General features: G+C 57.3%; 1 protein-coding gene across 1 annotated transcript in view; it reads right to left on the bottom strand.

Moving 5' to 3' along the window:
* Positions 1-14263, bottom strand: part of VAC14 (VAC14 component of PIKFYVE complex) — a 168604-nt gene that overhangs the window by 32760 nt on the left and 121581 nt on the right. Inside the window, exon 11 of the mRNA XM_024735464.1 lies at positions 5278-5410. Coding sequence (XP_024591232.1) covers positions 5278-5410 — 133 coding nt within the window. The remainder of the gene's footprint in view (positions 1-5277; positions 5411-14263) is intronic.

Genomic DNA, 14263 nt, shown 5'->3' with positions numbered 1-14263 from the left:
GAGGGAAATGTACACGAACACCCACTTAGGGCCGAGTTGTTTTAGCGGTGCCAGGGCCAGGCCGCTGGTGGGCGCCCTGGGTGTCGGCGCAGCAGGCCTGGCGCTCAGGAGCCAGCTCTCGGCATAGAAGGTTCAATTCTTTCACCCTCGCCCGGGTCTGGCTTCCCCTCCCCACAGACCACTGTGGAAGGCCGAGGCCGCATCACGAGGCAGACCAGCAAACTCCCCTGGACCAAGCCGTGCGGAGCGCTGTAACACGCAGGGTCTTATGTAACCCTCTCCGCAAAACCACAGGGCAGGCACAATTACCTTCGTCTTATAGTCAAAGCAAAACGGGCTTGGAAACAGGTCACAGAGTTAAAAACTAGAGGAACTGGGATTCGAACCCAAGGCTGTTTGACTCGAGAAGCTCCCCTCTTAATCCAGCTCCTGAGTGCCTGTGGCATCTGCCCGACTCCTGTGGAGCCTTGGGGAGGGGGCGTGGGTGTGGGCAGGGCTGGGGTGGCATCTGCTCATGTCCCTCTCTTCCCTCCCTCAGTCCCCGCAGCTGGGAGAAGGGCCTGGGCCCGGAGTGGGTCACAGCAAGTCTGGCTGAGACGAGGTTTTGGAGTCACTGACTTCCCCAAACTCAACATGCCTCTGAACTGTTACATCCACCAGATAGCGAGGCCACATGGACACAGAGAGGATGTCCAACCCACCCAGGGGCCTGGCTGGAGTTTGGGGCCCTACTCCCACGCCCCATGGAGGTGCAGCCTGGGAAAGCCGAGTTGGAAACACCCCGGGGCCTGAGGAGTCATGCATCTTCCTCAAGGCCAAGACCCCCCACCAGATGTTTGTCCTCAAGAAGGCTGGATGCCTTTGTCCTTCTATAGACAGTAGCTGTTCCTGGACCCTGAGCTAAACACACTACTACAGAAACAATGGCTCTTCACTTGTTTGCCAGAAGAATCTCTTTCCTTTCTCTGCTCAATCTTGGGGGTTGAGAGGAGCAAATCATAGCTGGCTTAACACCAGGAAATGGGGGTTAAGGACCATTTACTGTGTTTTTTTTTCTTTTCTAAATTCTTTTGGCTGCTCCGCACGGCATGAGGGAGCTTAGTTCCCCGACCAGGGATTAAACCCATGACCCCAGCAGTGGAAGCACGGAGTCTTAACCACTGGACCGCCAGGGAAGTCCCTGCTTCTCGCTCTCTCTCTTTTTTTTTTTTTAAAGTTTTTCATTTACTGTGTTTCTTATCAGGCCTGTGGCTTCTTCTCAGCCTGCATGTATCACTATTAGGCTCCTCTTTAAAGCCACCAGCAGAAAATAAGGAAATGAAACGAAAGGCAGGTGGGCAGGCTGACACTCCGAGGGCTGGGCCCCAGTGAACCTCTGCTGAAGGGCCTCGGCCCGTCTGGCCACGGGAAGGAGAAAGGCACACGTCTTCAAGGCCTCCTCCACGTCGGATACTGGGCTGTGCTCCCCCTGAGAACCCAGACTGGGTGGCGTGGCATGCTGGCTTAGCAGGTAGCCACCCCACAGAGTTGGTGTGGCCCAGAGGAAGCTGTAGCTCGAAATGACAGGGGCTGGTACTGCTTCAGGGGGAACGGCAGGATGGACAAATGAAGCGAAGGGCTAGGAGGGACAACAAATGTGAGGGGCCCAGTCACAGGTTCCTTCTGTCCAGCCCACCGGATTCTTTGCCCAGGGCTAGGAGACCTCTGTGGCCGTGCGGGGTGGGAGTGACGCGTGCTCTGGAGGCCAGGTGCCATGCCCACTGAGGCCCCAGTGTGGTGCATGGGGAGTGTGAGCCCTGGAACAGCGAGTGACTGCCATGCTGGATACTGAGCCCCAGAAGGATGAGGAGGGAAGACCCTCTGAGGAGCTGGGCGCCAGGTGGTCCTGGTCTGCAGGCCGTGCAGGGCTCCTCAAGGCACCTGGCTCGACACTCTCTCACAGAAGGGACAGAGGGGCAGCTGCGAAATTAGCAAAGTGCAGCGGTCTGCAGCCCAGCTCCAACCAAGCCAGGCAGGCACGCGGCTTCCTCTCATTTCCCTCCTGCAAAATGAGGATTCTCATCAGCCTAGGATGCCTGGGAGACACTGCAAAGCAAGGGAAGCCACACTGTCCTAGAGGCTGTGAATGGGAACATGGCACCAGCTCCACGGAGCCTCGGCCCTAGTGGGTGGGGAGAGCACCCGCGCACACACTTACACACACCCATGCGCGCCCACGCTGCCCGCACTTCTGCCTGGTGCTGTCTGGGGATAGTCCCGACTCCCCGAGCATCCTCTCCCCAGGCCCCTGACAGGGCACGTGAGGCTGACAGAGGATGGAAAAACCCATTACAGCGCAGTTCTCCAGAGAGGAAACTAGCTACAAATTCCATTTTCAAAGGCCTTTCTCTCCACTGGTTTCCTGAAAGTCTTCCAGGCAAGGAGGGCTCATCAAAAGAGCTGACACCTCTACAATTTCGAAAGCCGCACGAAGCTAACTGCCACTCGTGTGGGAAGAGTCCGTCATTTTCCTGGTAGGGGGTCTCTTCAAGCCCCAACCGTCCAACTTGATGTGAAAAAAAAACCATGGAAACCTTCCTCTTTTGGCAAGTGACGATAAGAATCCATTTCTGTCGCTCTGTAACCGTGGTTGTCACCCGGGACGATTCTGCCCCCCAGGGGACCTTTGGCACCGTCTGGAGACATTTTTGATTGTCCCAGTTGGGTGGGTGACAGTGCCACTGGCATCCAGCGGGTCGAGGCTGGAGATGCTGCTCAACACCCTACAGCGCACGGGACAGCCGCTGCCACAAAGAATTACCCGGCTCCAAATGCCAACAATGCCGACGCTGAGAAACCCTGCTCTGTGAGAGCTCAGGAGAGCAGAGGGTGGTGACACCATCCCACCACCACCGGGACGCCTTTGGGTGGTCTAGACCATCAGAAGTCCCTTCCTCCTGATGGGCAGGGACTTGTGGTCCTGCCGTTTGTCCTTCTGACCAGGCAGGCCTGTCCCCTCCTGAGACTCTACCCTTTGGCCTGTTCCCCAGGGAGGCCTCAATGCCACCCTCTGCCTGGAGCTGGGGCCCTGTGGCTCCTCCACCCACCGGCGCCACACAGGCAAGCCCTGGGCCTGCTCCCCCCATTTCCTTGTCCCCCATTCCTTCAGCTCGCCCCGCGCTCAGCAGACTCCCCAACGCCTTCCAGCCGGCCCTCTTCCAGCCTCCTATCCTCTCGCTGCCTCCCGCCATCTGCCTCTTTCCTCTGCTTCTTTCTACCTCTTGGGCCCTTCTTCTCAGCCTCCTCTCCTGGCTTCTCCAGACCCAACTATTACACACTGGAACTCTGAAGGGCCCGGCTCCGGGCAGCCTTCCTTCGCTCTGACCACCAACCATTCTTAGTCCGTAGGAATGAAATCCACAAAGTAGAATTATCTAGAATGGAACCCCGCACAGTGTTCAGTAAATATCTGTTGAATGAATGGATAAGAGAGTGAATGAATGAATGACTGCCATCAACCTCCAGATTTGTATCGTGGGCCTAGATCCCTCCTTTCAGAGGCAGACATAGCGATGTCTTCAATGTCTCTCCTTTGACGTTCCCAAAGCTACTTGAAACCCCTCCCTCCCAGCTACTCTTCCGGGGCTCCCACCTCAGGGACAGCTACCACTATCTACCCTGCTGCTCACACCAGTCTTGGCCGTCCCCACCAACTCCCTCTCTCCTCCCTCCCTCCCTCATGCAATTCATCACCAATCAACACACTTCTTACTAATTCTTGCATCGCACTGCACTGCTTCTTCCCATCCCCCTACCAAGCTGCCACCTTGGACAACAGCCTCCCAGCCGGTCTCCCACACATCCACCCATTCTCTCCCAGCAGCACAGTAATCTGTAAAAACAGCAATCTGGGGCTTCCCTGGTGGCGCAGTGGTTGAGAATCCGCCTGCCGATGCAGGGGACACGGGTTCAAGCCCTGGTCCAGGAAGATCTCACATGCCGCGGAGCAACTAAGCCCGTGCACCACAACTACTGAGGCTGCGCTCTAGAGCCTGCAAACTACAACTGAGCCCGCGAACCACAACTACTGAAGCCCACGTGCCTAGAGGCCGTGCTCTGCAGCAAGAGAGGCCACTGCAATGAGAAGCCCGCGCACCGCAACGAAGACCCAACGCAGCCAAAAATAGAAATTAATAAATAAATTTATATATATATAAAAAAAGCAGCAATCCGGTCACACCATTCCCCTGCTCAAGCCCATTCAGCGGCTTCCCGCTGACCTCTGGGTAAGGGCCCCAGTCCTTAGTCCAGCTCACACGGCTGAGCCCCTCTCGCCTCGCCTTCTGGTTTACAGCAAAATGAACTCTCCAACGTCCTTCCTGCCTTGAAGCCTCTGTGCAGGGTGGACCCTCCCCCTGGAATTCTCCTTCAACTCCCCGACCCCCAGATGGCCCTGATCAGGAGCCCCCCAACTCCTGGGACATTAGTCTGCTTCCTGAGCACCCTGGATGGCTTTACTAACCTCCGTCGCCCCAGAGGTCCTGATTTCACTGGTCAGGGTGGAGCCCAGCCATCACCTTCTTTTTCAAGCCTCCTTGGTGACCTAACGTGCAGTCAGGGCCAAGAACCACTGCTGTAGAGTATCTAGGGTCACTCAGAGTATTCTGGTAAATTCCTCTGCCTGGCTTTCTGGGAAGCCTGGAGAAATCTGTGTCCCCTCTAGATTTCTGTTGGCCTAAGTTTACTCTCCTGGTGACCCTGCTCCTTGGAGTCAAGCAAGAGGCAAAGGGCCAGACCTGGCCATACTGCTGGCGGTGACAGTTCTGGAGGCTTCCAGGGACTGGGGCTGGTGCCCTGGGACTGTCCGGGGCTGGGCTCACACAGCACAAGAACCTGGCTCCGCCAGAGCCACTGCTGCCACCAGCTGTGGCCAAACGGTGTGCTGACAGCTGGGCACCCAGCGCAGCCAGGTTCATGTTCTGTCTGGCTCACCTCCTTTTCTCCCTGAAGACTCCCACAAGAGTGTTCAATGAGAGGATATTTAGCCTCAAGGAAAGCTGTCTCAACAAGTGAAAAACGAATTCATTTGTTCGAAAAATGGTGACATCGACCTAACCCATGTCAGTAGCACCAGCAACCTGGTGTGAAGGGGGAACCTTCTTTGTTTCTTTTAAGAGCTCAAAGGTCAGGAAAAGGAGGAGAGAGGAGTGGAAGCGAAAATGGTTGCCCTGACCCCTTGTATGGTAGGAGAATGAAAAGCCGAGGCTGTGGGACCACAGAAGGTACGCGGAGGCTAACCTGATGATGAAGCCGCCTCTGACCTCCAGAAGCTTCCGTTCACTGCTGAACCTCTTGAGAAGGTTGATCATGAACTTGTAAAAGTAGGAGTTCATGGTCGGAGTCGAAGGAGAACACTCCAAGCCTTTGGTACCTATAGAGAAAGGGACAGAGCTGGGATTTATTCTACGTGTCCACAGAATATAAACAATGATCAACGCCAAAAAGGTGGGGGAAGAGTCTCTGTGTAACAGGATGAGGGAACACCTTCAATCAAGGGCCACGTTGGCAGCAAAAAAGCCAGGACCAAACAAGTGTGCGCAAGCTGATACAACTCCGCTTACTGCAAAAGGCACCCACTTCCCTGTCCGCCCCTCCAGCTGACCCTCCATCACTTAGTGAATGCCTCCTACGTGTGAGACCTGCTGCTAGGTGTCAGAAAGTTTTGGAAAAAAATTTTTTTTTTACTCATTATCCTAATAAATAAAATACACTTGGGCTTTGTTTGACTGGTTAAGAGCAAATGGCAAGTCAAAGAGAAGAGAGAAGGCAGACACACAACCTCGATGGTCCATGAAGCCGATAGATCCTGCGAGGCAGAAGCCATACTCCCTTCCCGCCGCTGCTTAAGAATAAGTCAATGATGCACACAGCCACCAGGGTCAAGACAGCACACACCGACAGAACGTGACCGAGCGTTTCCATCTGCACCCAATGTTTTGAAATCAGAGATTCTTCCTCATCTTCAGGCAAAGACGCTCTTTTAGAGTAGTACTTTGAAGACCCTGAGCTGGCTTTACAACCAGAAGCACACTCGAGGTCTCCCTCTTATGTGTACCAGCTGAAAATACACTGAAAGCCAGATACAGCCGTCACCACACTGTCCCTGCAACCCCGTCCCAGCCCCAGCCCTGCACATGGTCCCCTATGGAAGGCCTCCAGTGCGGAGAGGACGAGGGCGAGGCTGACACAATGCCTGGGTGATCCCAACGTAGTGTCTGTTCACACACCCCTTGGGATCTCCCCCCGTCCTTCCTTTCTAACACATGATGACCTCAACAGCACTGCTGGAAAGAGGTGTCAGTGATGCTAGGACTCCTCATTCCATCTGCCTGAGGCATTAACAGGACATCTGATTTTTTAAAAAAAATAACAGCTTAACTTAGATATAATTCATATACCATAAAGTTCACCCTTTTAAAGCGTACGATTTAGTGAAACAGGCAGCGTGGGGGGTCTCTGGGAATCAAGCTTGGCTGTGCAAGGAGTATCAGCTCCCAGAAGCAGCAGCCTAGAGCACAAAACAGGAACGTGTGGAAGCGTCGTCCAGAGCACTACAAGTGAGCCTTACAGAGGAGCCCCTACAGGCTGACTTCATCAGATGCCAGGAAGCAGCAGTAAAACCTTCTCCCAGGAGTTCTGTCGTTTTGCTGAACTCAGTCTTCCTTACGTCCTCACGTGGTCCTTACGAGGAAGTGGCTGGGAACTGGAAAAGGTGTTTCCTGTTTTGTTTTTCCTGGCTGTGAATTACTCTATGAGGATTTCTTACCAGGAGCCACACCTTCAAAATACTGTCCTCTCTCCTGAACCTCTTTTACAGCTCCTGTGAACTGTGCACGGGGCGAGAAGCCAGTTCAAGGACAGGCCTCATTGAATTTCTTGTTGTTTGCAGTGTGTTGTTCTGGGTCCCTGTCCAGAAGAGCCTGGCCCAGGCAGTCCTGAGTGACTCTGGAATGGCAAACAGTCTCTGCTCCCTGCCCAGAGGGGCTGTTTGCAGAATCAAGTGTCACATTCTCACAGATCGAGTTACCCCAGGCCCAGCTGGGGCTGATCTCCAAAGAGGTGGCTGCAGATACAGCTGCGGAGGCAGCCTGGCTGCCTCTCAGCCCCTTGTCCCCCTCCCCACACTTGAGGATATGTATTCTGCCGGAATACATGGTGGCCTGGCCGGAGGGCAGAGGCTCCCCCCACGCCCCCCAGTGGAGGTGTGTGTGGACTGGAGCCCAGCTGCCTGCAGCATTCTCTTGGGTGCTTGTTCATGATGACTCCTTATGTCCCTGTCCCCTTCTAGCTTCTGTATGTACACCTCTGTCCCACCCCTTTTCTAGGCTTAGGTTCCAAAGGACAAAGGGACCAAAACAGGGACTGACCAAAAAGAAATCCTCCCCATCTGGGGCCACAGTCTCCAGTCTCCAGGGACTGGGTGTCTTGGGCAGGCACTGGGGAGAGGTGCTGGGTGGTTCTGTCCCTACAGAGGCAGTGGGAAGCACGAAACATGGTGTTTAGGGCTTGGCTTGGGAGTCCATCAGACCTGGCTTCAGATCAGACCTCCACTCAACCACTTACTAGCTGTGCAGCTCCAGAATTGCAAGTCTCTTACCCTCTCTAAGCCTCAGTTTTCTCATCTGTAAAGTGGGGGCAATGAGAGCCCTCATTAAACGAGACAAACATGTAACGTACCTGGCCTGGGGCTTCCTAAATAGTCTGATCTCGGTAAACCGGGGCTGCTATCTCTGGCAAACGTGCCATAACCCAGAGCACCGCATGAGGCAAATGGTTCCCGTTCTCCGAGTCTCGGACTGGACGACTGAGGGCTGGGGATAGTCTGGAATGTCAGATCTGGGACGAGTTCACAGTCCTCTGCTGGGGGGCAGGGAGGCTGTGAGGAGAGGGGATCGCCTGGGACCCCTCCCCCACCCCCCACATTCAGGGAGGGAGATCTGGCCACCTCTCAGCTGACAGACCGGCAGAAGAGAAGGCCTGGGGCTGCTCCGCACATGTCGCCGCTCTCCTTAGCCACAGCCCGCTTTGGGCCCCACAATCCACTCTCTACGTCCAGGCCCACATGGTGGCCCCTGGAGCTGAGGCCCTTAGGAGGCAGCAGGGGGCAGAGCCACAACTGGGAGAAGCCACGTCGAGTGCCTCCCATTCTTACAGTGCAGTGGTTACTGAGAAAGCTTCCGCTGCTCGGCTTAAGCACTAGGAGGAGCAGCAGGCCGGGTGCAACCGAAGTGGGCGCCGGGCGCCTTCCTGAGGCTGAGACTAGGAGGGTGGGAGCTTCGGGGGAGCTGCCCGAGGCCGGTGGCCCTTCAGGCTCCCACCCACCAGAACGGGCTCTGGTCAGGGCCACTGCCCTTGAGAGAAGCCTCTGCAGGAGAGGGCGGCAGCCTTGGGAAGCTCGGGGGGAAGGGCAACACTGGCCAGGTGGGCCGGGCAAGGATGGGGCACATCTCAGTGCTCACCACGGACAGGGTGAGGGCCTATTCTGTCCTTCCCAGCCTGTTTCCCACTGGCCCCACCGGCCACTTTTCTGATTCACCAGCCCTTCTGGCCCAGCTGGCTTGAGGTGGAACCTGTGAGATGTTTCCAGGCAAGGTTGCAGGCACGGGAGGAGGAGATGGGGTGCAGAGAGAACAAACCCGCTCCAGGGGTGTTACTACAGGGAATGACAGGCCTCTCTCAACTGAACTAATTTCTGCCCAACCGCAGCCTGCTCCTCCCCGTGGGGAGCTCACAGCGCCTCCACCGGCCGCCTCTGCCTCTCGCTCGTCTGCGTGCTTAACAAGCTCGGCTGGGAATCGGCCTCCTTTCTCAGCAGCCCATAAAAGCCTACTCGGCTCAGCTCTCCCTCGGGAGGGGCCCGGGGCTACATGCTGCCGGCCCATTAGGACAGGGCAGAGCCAGAGAGGGGCCCGGCGCCCGGAGTCAGGGCCCGCCCTCCAACATGAGGATCTGCTGGGACGACAGGGCTGGGAGGCTTTGACTCAGGAGACACTGCTGATAGCACGGTCTTCCAGGCCCGCCGCGGATGGTCGGGGAGCTGTTCTGGCCGGGGGCCCAGGAGGTGGGGAAGTGAGGAGAGGGCTGGGAGCAACCTGGACACGGGTCTCAGGAGGGAGGCGCCCTTTGAGGGGCTGAGAAGAGCGGGATTTCCATTCTCTACTCCTGCCGAGGACCAGTCCCAGTGCCGCCTGCCTGGCATTTCTGGTTTAGAGGAGTGGGCTCTGGCAGGATGTTCACGTGACCACCGGCTGGCCGAGGGGCCAACAGATACTGCTGGGAGCACCCTGTATACAAAACCAGGCCGGGGCGTGGGCGGCCAGGGAGCCAGCCCTGCAGATGTTACTAAGTGAAACCTGATGTGGCGACATGAGAATCTGGAGAACGTCTTACAAACAGCCTTCCCTGGGATGTTTTGGATTGAGCTTTGCGGCTATGACGTGAAGGAGCCTCACATGTCAGGATAAAAATAGCTCTGGCCTCAATACACAACGCGAGTTACAGTTCAACAAAACCAGATGCAAAAACACCAGGCGCCCAGCCCGGGCCCAGCAGGGTCTCCGCTCCTCTCCCAGCTACCTCCCCTGAGGGCTGGGGCCATGTGCCTGGCCAGCACCTCCAGTGGGCATCTGGCTCCGCTGCCCTGAGAGGAGGGGGAAGGGCCGGGGACCCGGCGCAGATGCAGGTCCTGTGGCTGACTGGCAGGGCACTCCTGAGGATGTGACACCTTCTCTGGGCCGGTAGCTATCTGTGAACCTCGTGGGGGTTAGGAGCGTGATGCCATGCCTGGCACAGGAAGTGCTCCGAGGAGCGGGCTGCGTGACTGGGAGGCTGGTATGGAACCGAGGGGGATGAGGAGGGAAGGGAGAGCCTACACACAGAACAGGGGCCGGGAGACTGGGAGGCCCTGGCCACTCGGGAAGTAGGGTCTCAGGGGGTGTGGAGTCCACCAAGTAGAGGGCCCAAACCCTATGGCTGTGTGGACAAAAGGGTGGTTGAGATGTTGCAGCAACGGCACCCTCGGGACCCAATCCAAAGGGCAGAAACTTTCTTTTCTGTGGAAAAGCCGGGAGTCCTCTGCCCTGGGCAGTCACCCAAATCCAGGAGGCTTTCCAGTTGCCTGGTTCGGAGCAAGAGATAAGCTGATGGGCCAGGGCAGGGCCTGGGAGGACCTTCCAGCTGATGTGGCGGTGGAGGGGGGCCGCGCTGCCCCTGCTGGGAGAGCAGGGGCTGGGGCCAAGGGGGCACTGGAGAGACCAGGAAGGGGCCTGGGTTGAAGTGGGCCAGGTTCTCCATCTGGGGACAAGTGAAGGCCTGGGCAGATGTGCTAGGGGAGCCTCAGACCCGACAATGGGGACTGGGTGATCGGTCCTGGTACCCGCTCCTTCTGTCAATTTAAGAAACTCTGAAAGAGGGGTGCTGACCCTTACTGGGCACCTGACGCTGGGGGTTCAGAGGTGAGTATAGCAGGCCCCTGCGGTATGAGCTGGTGCTTCTCAAACTGAGGAGCACACAAGTCACCCAGCAATCCTGATAGAATGTGATTCTGACTCCGGGGTGGGCCTCAGTGTCTGCATTTCTGATGAGCTCTAGGCGATGCTGAGGCTGCCATAACCTGCACTTTCAGGGGGTCTAAGAGGTCACGGCCAGGGGGGAAACAGATGCGAACCCCACAGTGTGACTGGTGGAAGGAACAAAGTGCGAGAAAGGAGTCTGGCCTGGCATATCCTAGAAAGCTGTATGGAAGAGAAGCCACCTGAGCTGGCCTGGAGCACGCGTAAGCTCTTGTAACATAGAAGGATGGAAGCAAGGGCAGTACATTACACATACAGGGCATTTACCTTACCCCCTTCCATGCAAGCGCTCACAAAGCCCCCCAGGGGCCCATCACCCGATTTACACAGGAAGGAGAGGTGGCACCGAGGCAGGACACTTGCCCAAGGTCACAAGACAGGCCGGGCAGAGCTGGGTTGTGAACCTAGAGCTTTTCAACCCCAGCACCCGTGTGCTTTTACGCCGCCCGAAAAGGGTGTGTGCGCTGGGAAATGGTCTGGTGTGGCCGGAGGAAGTAGAGGGCAGGCCAGGGGGGAGGCAGCAGAAGGACAGGAAATGAGGTGCTGAGTGGCTTAAGGCTGGAATGGGGTCCCTGAAGTCGCTGTGAAGAGGAGGGATACCCCCCAAAACTGCCAGGCTGAGGCCACAGCCCAGCACGCAGAGGAGGAAGCTGGACCACCGATTCCACCATCACTGCTGGACAGGGTGGGGTTCACGTGTGTTGCTGTCTTCTGAGTGTGAAGGTGAAGAGAGCAGGCTCTCAGGCCAGGCTCCCGGGCCAGCACCACCGCTGCCATGATCCCCCAGCCCAGGTGGGAATGACAGCAGTGCCCTCCTCAGAGATGGCACAAGGGTCAAGGGCTGATCCACGGGGCGGGTTCAGTGAGCTGACATGCGAAGTGCTTAGAACGGTGCCTAGTCCTAAGCAAGAGCTCAGCATATTACAGTCACCGGTACTATTGGCAAAACTACCAGGGGTGGCTTCCCAGGTTTCTCCTAGAATTTATTTCTGCACTTGGTCACGCCAGGCCGGGCTATAAGCAACGAAACTGAATCAGAACGTTCATTTTCGCCCGTGTGTTTAGAGCTGGGACCAGAGAGCCCTGCAGGGCACATTGACAAGAGCTGCTTTATCCCAAGAATGGGCCCCGTGGCCAGAAGGGAAGGTCATGAAGACTGGGTTTTGGGGGCAAACGTCAGTCCTGGGGTGACTTTTGGTCCCAGATCGCCACACTGCTGTGGTGCGGGGCCCAGGGGCCTGCCTCTCGTGCAGCAGGATGTCCAGGCCCGTCTCCAATGACACACTCAGCCCAGAGCCTGCCTGCTTCTGCTGGGCCTGCCCACTGCAGGCCTCCTCCAGGGGGCTCACCATCCCCTCTCCCCAGAGCCTGGCAGGGCCCCAGCCGTGTGGAACCACACAGAGAAGGCACAAAAGTTGCCAAGTCACAGGGGACCCAACCGGTTGTTTTTGTGTCATATCACCAAAACACAAGTTAGGGAGACAGGGAGCCTTCCACAGGCTTCCCTCGGGGCCACCCACCCAGGCAGCTCCCCTCTTGACTGCCCCAGAAGTGGCCCTCTACCCAGCCCCGGGGCTCTGCCAAGGTCAGGAGTGAAGGGGGGCAGGCCAGGGTGGGGTGGGGTCGGGGGAGGGAGACCACCACCTCTGCCCCTGCCGCTCTGTGCTGGAGCCAGAGATGTTCATGCTAGGCCAGGCGAGAGCAAAATCCCCTGTGGACAACTCTGCCTGTGGCCCTGGGGACCATTCCTGTGGCGCTTGTAGGCCAGCACAGCAACTATCCAGGCGTGTAATGGGCTGGCTTCCCTACCGCTCCTGCTGCGTTCAATCTGCACCCTCCGAGTTTACAGACCCGACAGGAAGGCAGGGCCACTTAGCTCCCTACAAACACCACCGGTTTCCTCTTTGCTTGGCTCCCAGCCTCCTTGGCTTTCCAAAGTGCCTTTACAGGGACGGGAGGGTTGGGGTGGCGGTAAGGTGGCAAACGACCTTAAAGGGACACAGCTCTGCACTCCACAAGTTCTCAGAGCTGTGCCCTGGAGAGCAGAGGAAGGCAGCGACCAAACAGGAAGAGGGGCTGGCCTCGCAGCCTCTGTGCACAGCCAGACGGAAGCGGACAGAACAACCCCCTCACACGCCTGAGAAGCGATGGGATAAAGAGCGGCCGCAGGGAATGAGTGCGCACTTCCTGCGTGCTTTCTGACTCACACAAGCACCCCTACCATCCTAACAGCTCTGGGGCCTTTGGGGCCTGGCGTGTGCCCTCCCCAAGGTGGCTGAGACGGGAGAGGGGACAGGGTACAGCTCTGGCTTCCCATGCTCTTCTATTACCACCTTGAGCTTGACCTTTTAAAACCATGGACCCGTCGGACAGATCTGGGGTCAACTATGGACAGCACGCATGTGTGGTTCCCACACTCCCTGCAGGGCACACACAGGTCTCGGGCTAAGAGCTCGGGGCCCATGGCACTGTGTATCCTTGAAGTAGGGAAGCATTACTAGCTTCAGGCACTTCCTTGGTGCTCTTTCCAGGATGGAATTTCTTCCCATCTGGCATACTCAGCTGTTTTCTATGAATTCGGGGTGAGGCCCTGGCTGATGTGAGCCGGTCTGACAGCCTTGTGAGCTGGGGCAAGTCTTCACCACCTTGGCCTCCCTAGCGGCCCAGCTGTCTTGACAGGGCCAGGAGCTGGGGTTCAACCTCTTTGCCCTCCAAGTCCCTTTCAGCCCCTGCTCCCAAGCAGTAGAGGGCTTGCTGCCGGAACTCCCTGGACCAGGCCCTCTCCAACACAGACCTGAGCTGTTCATGGCTGTTTTCTGGCCCATCTCCACTAGCCAGTAAGCGTTTCACAGTCATCGACTTCTCTGTGCCCGGGAGGAAGAGAAAAGATACCTTACAGATGGAGGGACAGATCACAGACAGTCCCGGGAGGACAAGGTGTCCCCTGCCCGAGGCTATGCTACCTCAGCTTCTCCCCCTGAGGATGCGTGCTAACTGCTTCCTGGGCAGGGAGATCTGGGGGCCTGGCCGCACAGGTGGGAACCCCTCCCTCAGCTGCTGCTCTTCCCCCTTTTGTCCCACCCGGGCGGCGAGGCTTGGCCTCACACTCAACCTCTGGCACTCCTGCCTCCCATCCAGATACTTCAGGCTGACGCCCAAGTGCTGACATGGGGACACAGGATGGAGAATGGACTCCTGAGCTGTGGGACAAAGGGTAGGAATCTCCTCCCTAGGGGTCTCCTGGTCAGGACGTGGGAGCCTCCCGGCCGTGGCCTCTGACTGCCCAGAGGAAACGGCTCACAGGCAGGGAAAGCACCGTGTCCTGTGAAATGAGAGAAGGCAGCTGGGCTGCTGCTAGAGCCCCTCACTCCTTCCTTGCTTTGGTCAGAAACAGCTGGAAACTTGGGACCAGCTGCAGGCCCAAGAGCGTGCACAGTGGCGGTAGCCTGAAGCCTGGGGTCCTATGTGACACCCCACCGCAGGGGCTTCAGTTCAAGTGTCATCAGGCAGATGTCTTTAATGCATGGGCGTTCTGTGATTGAACGGCAGCCCTGAGGTCACCTCCAATTCCACCAAGCAGGTGTCCTCAGGGCCGAGTACCGGGACGCCTTCTGGGACCAGTATGGTGGGGCTGCAGGAGGGAAGCTGCCACT

Source organism: Neophocaena asiaeorientalis, unplaced genomic scaffold (assembly GCF_003031525.2).
Source record: "Neophocaena asiaeorientalis asiaeorientalis breed wild unplaced genomic scaffold, Neophocaena_asiaeorientalis_V1.1 scaffold40, whole genome shotgun sequence".
Taxonomy (NCBI): domain Eukaryota; kingdom Metazoa; phylum Chordata; class Mammalia; order Artiodactyla; family Phocoenidae; genus Neophocaena; species Neophocaena asiaeorientalis.
Note: the sequence above shows the minus strand (reverse complement) of the source record. Positions and strands in the feature narration are given on the sequence as shown.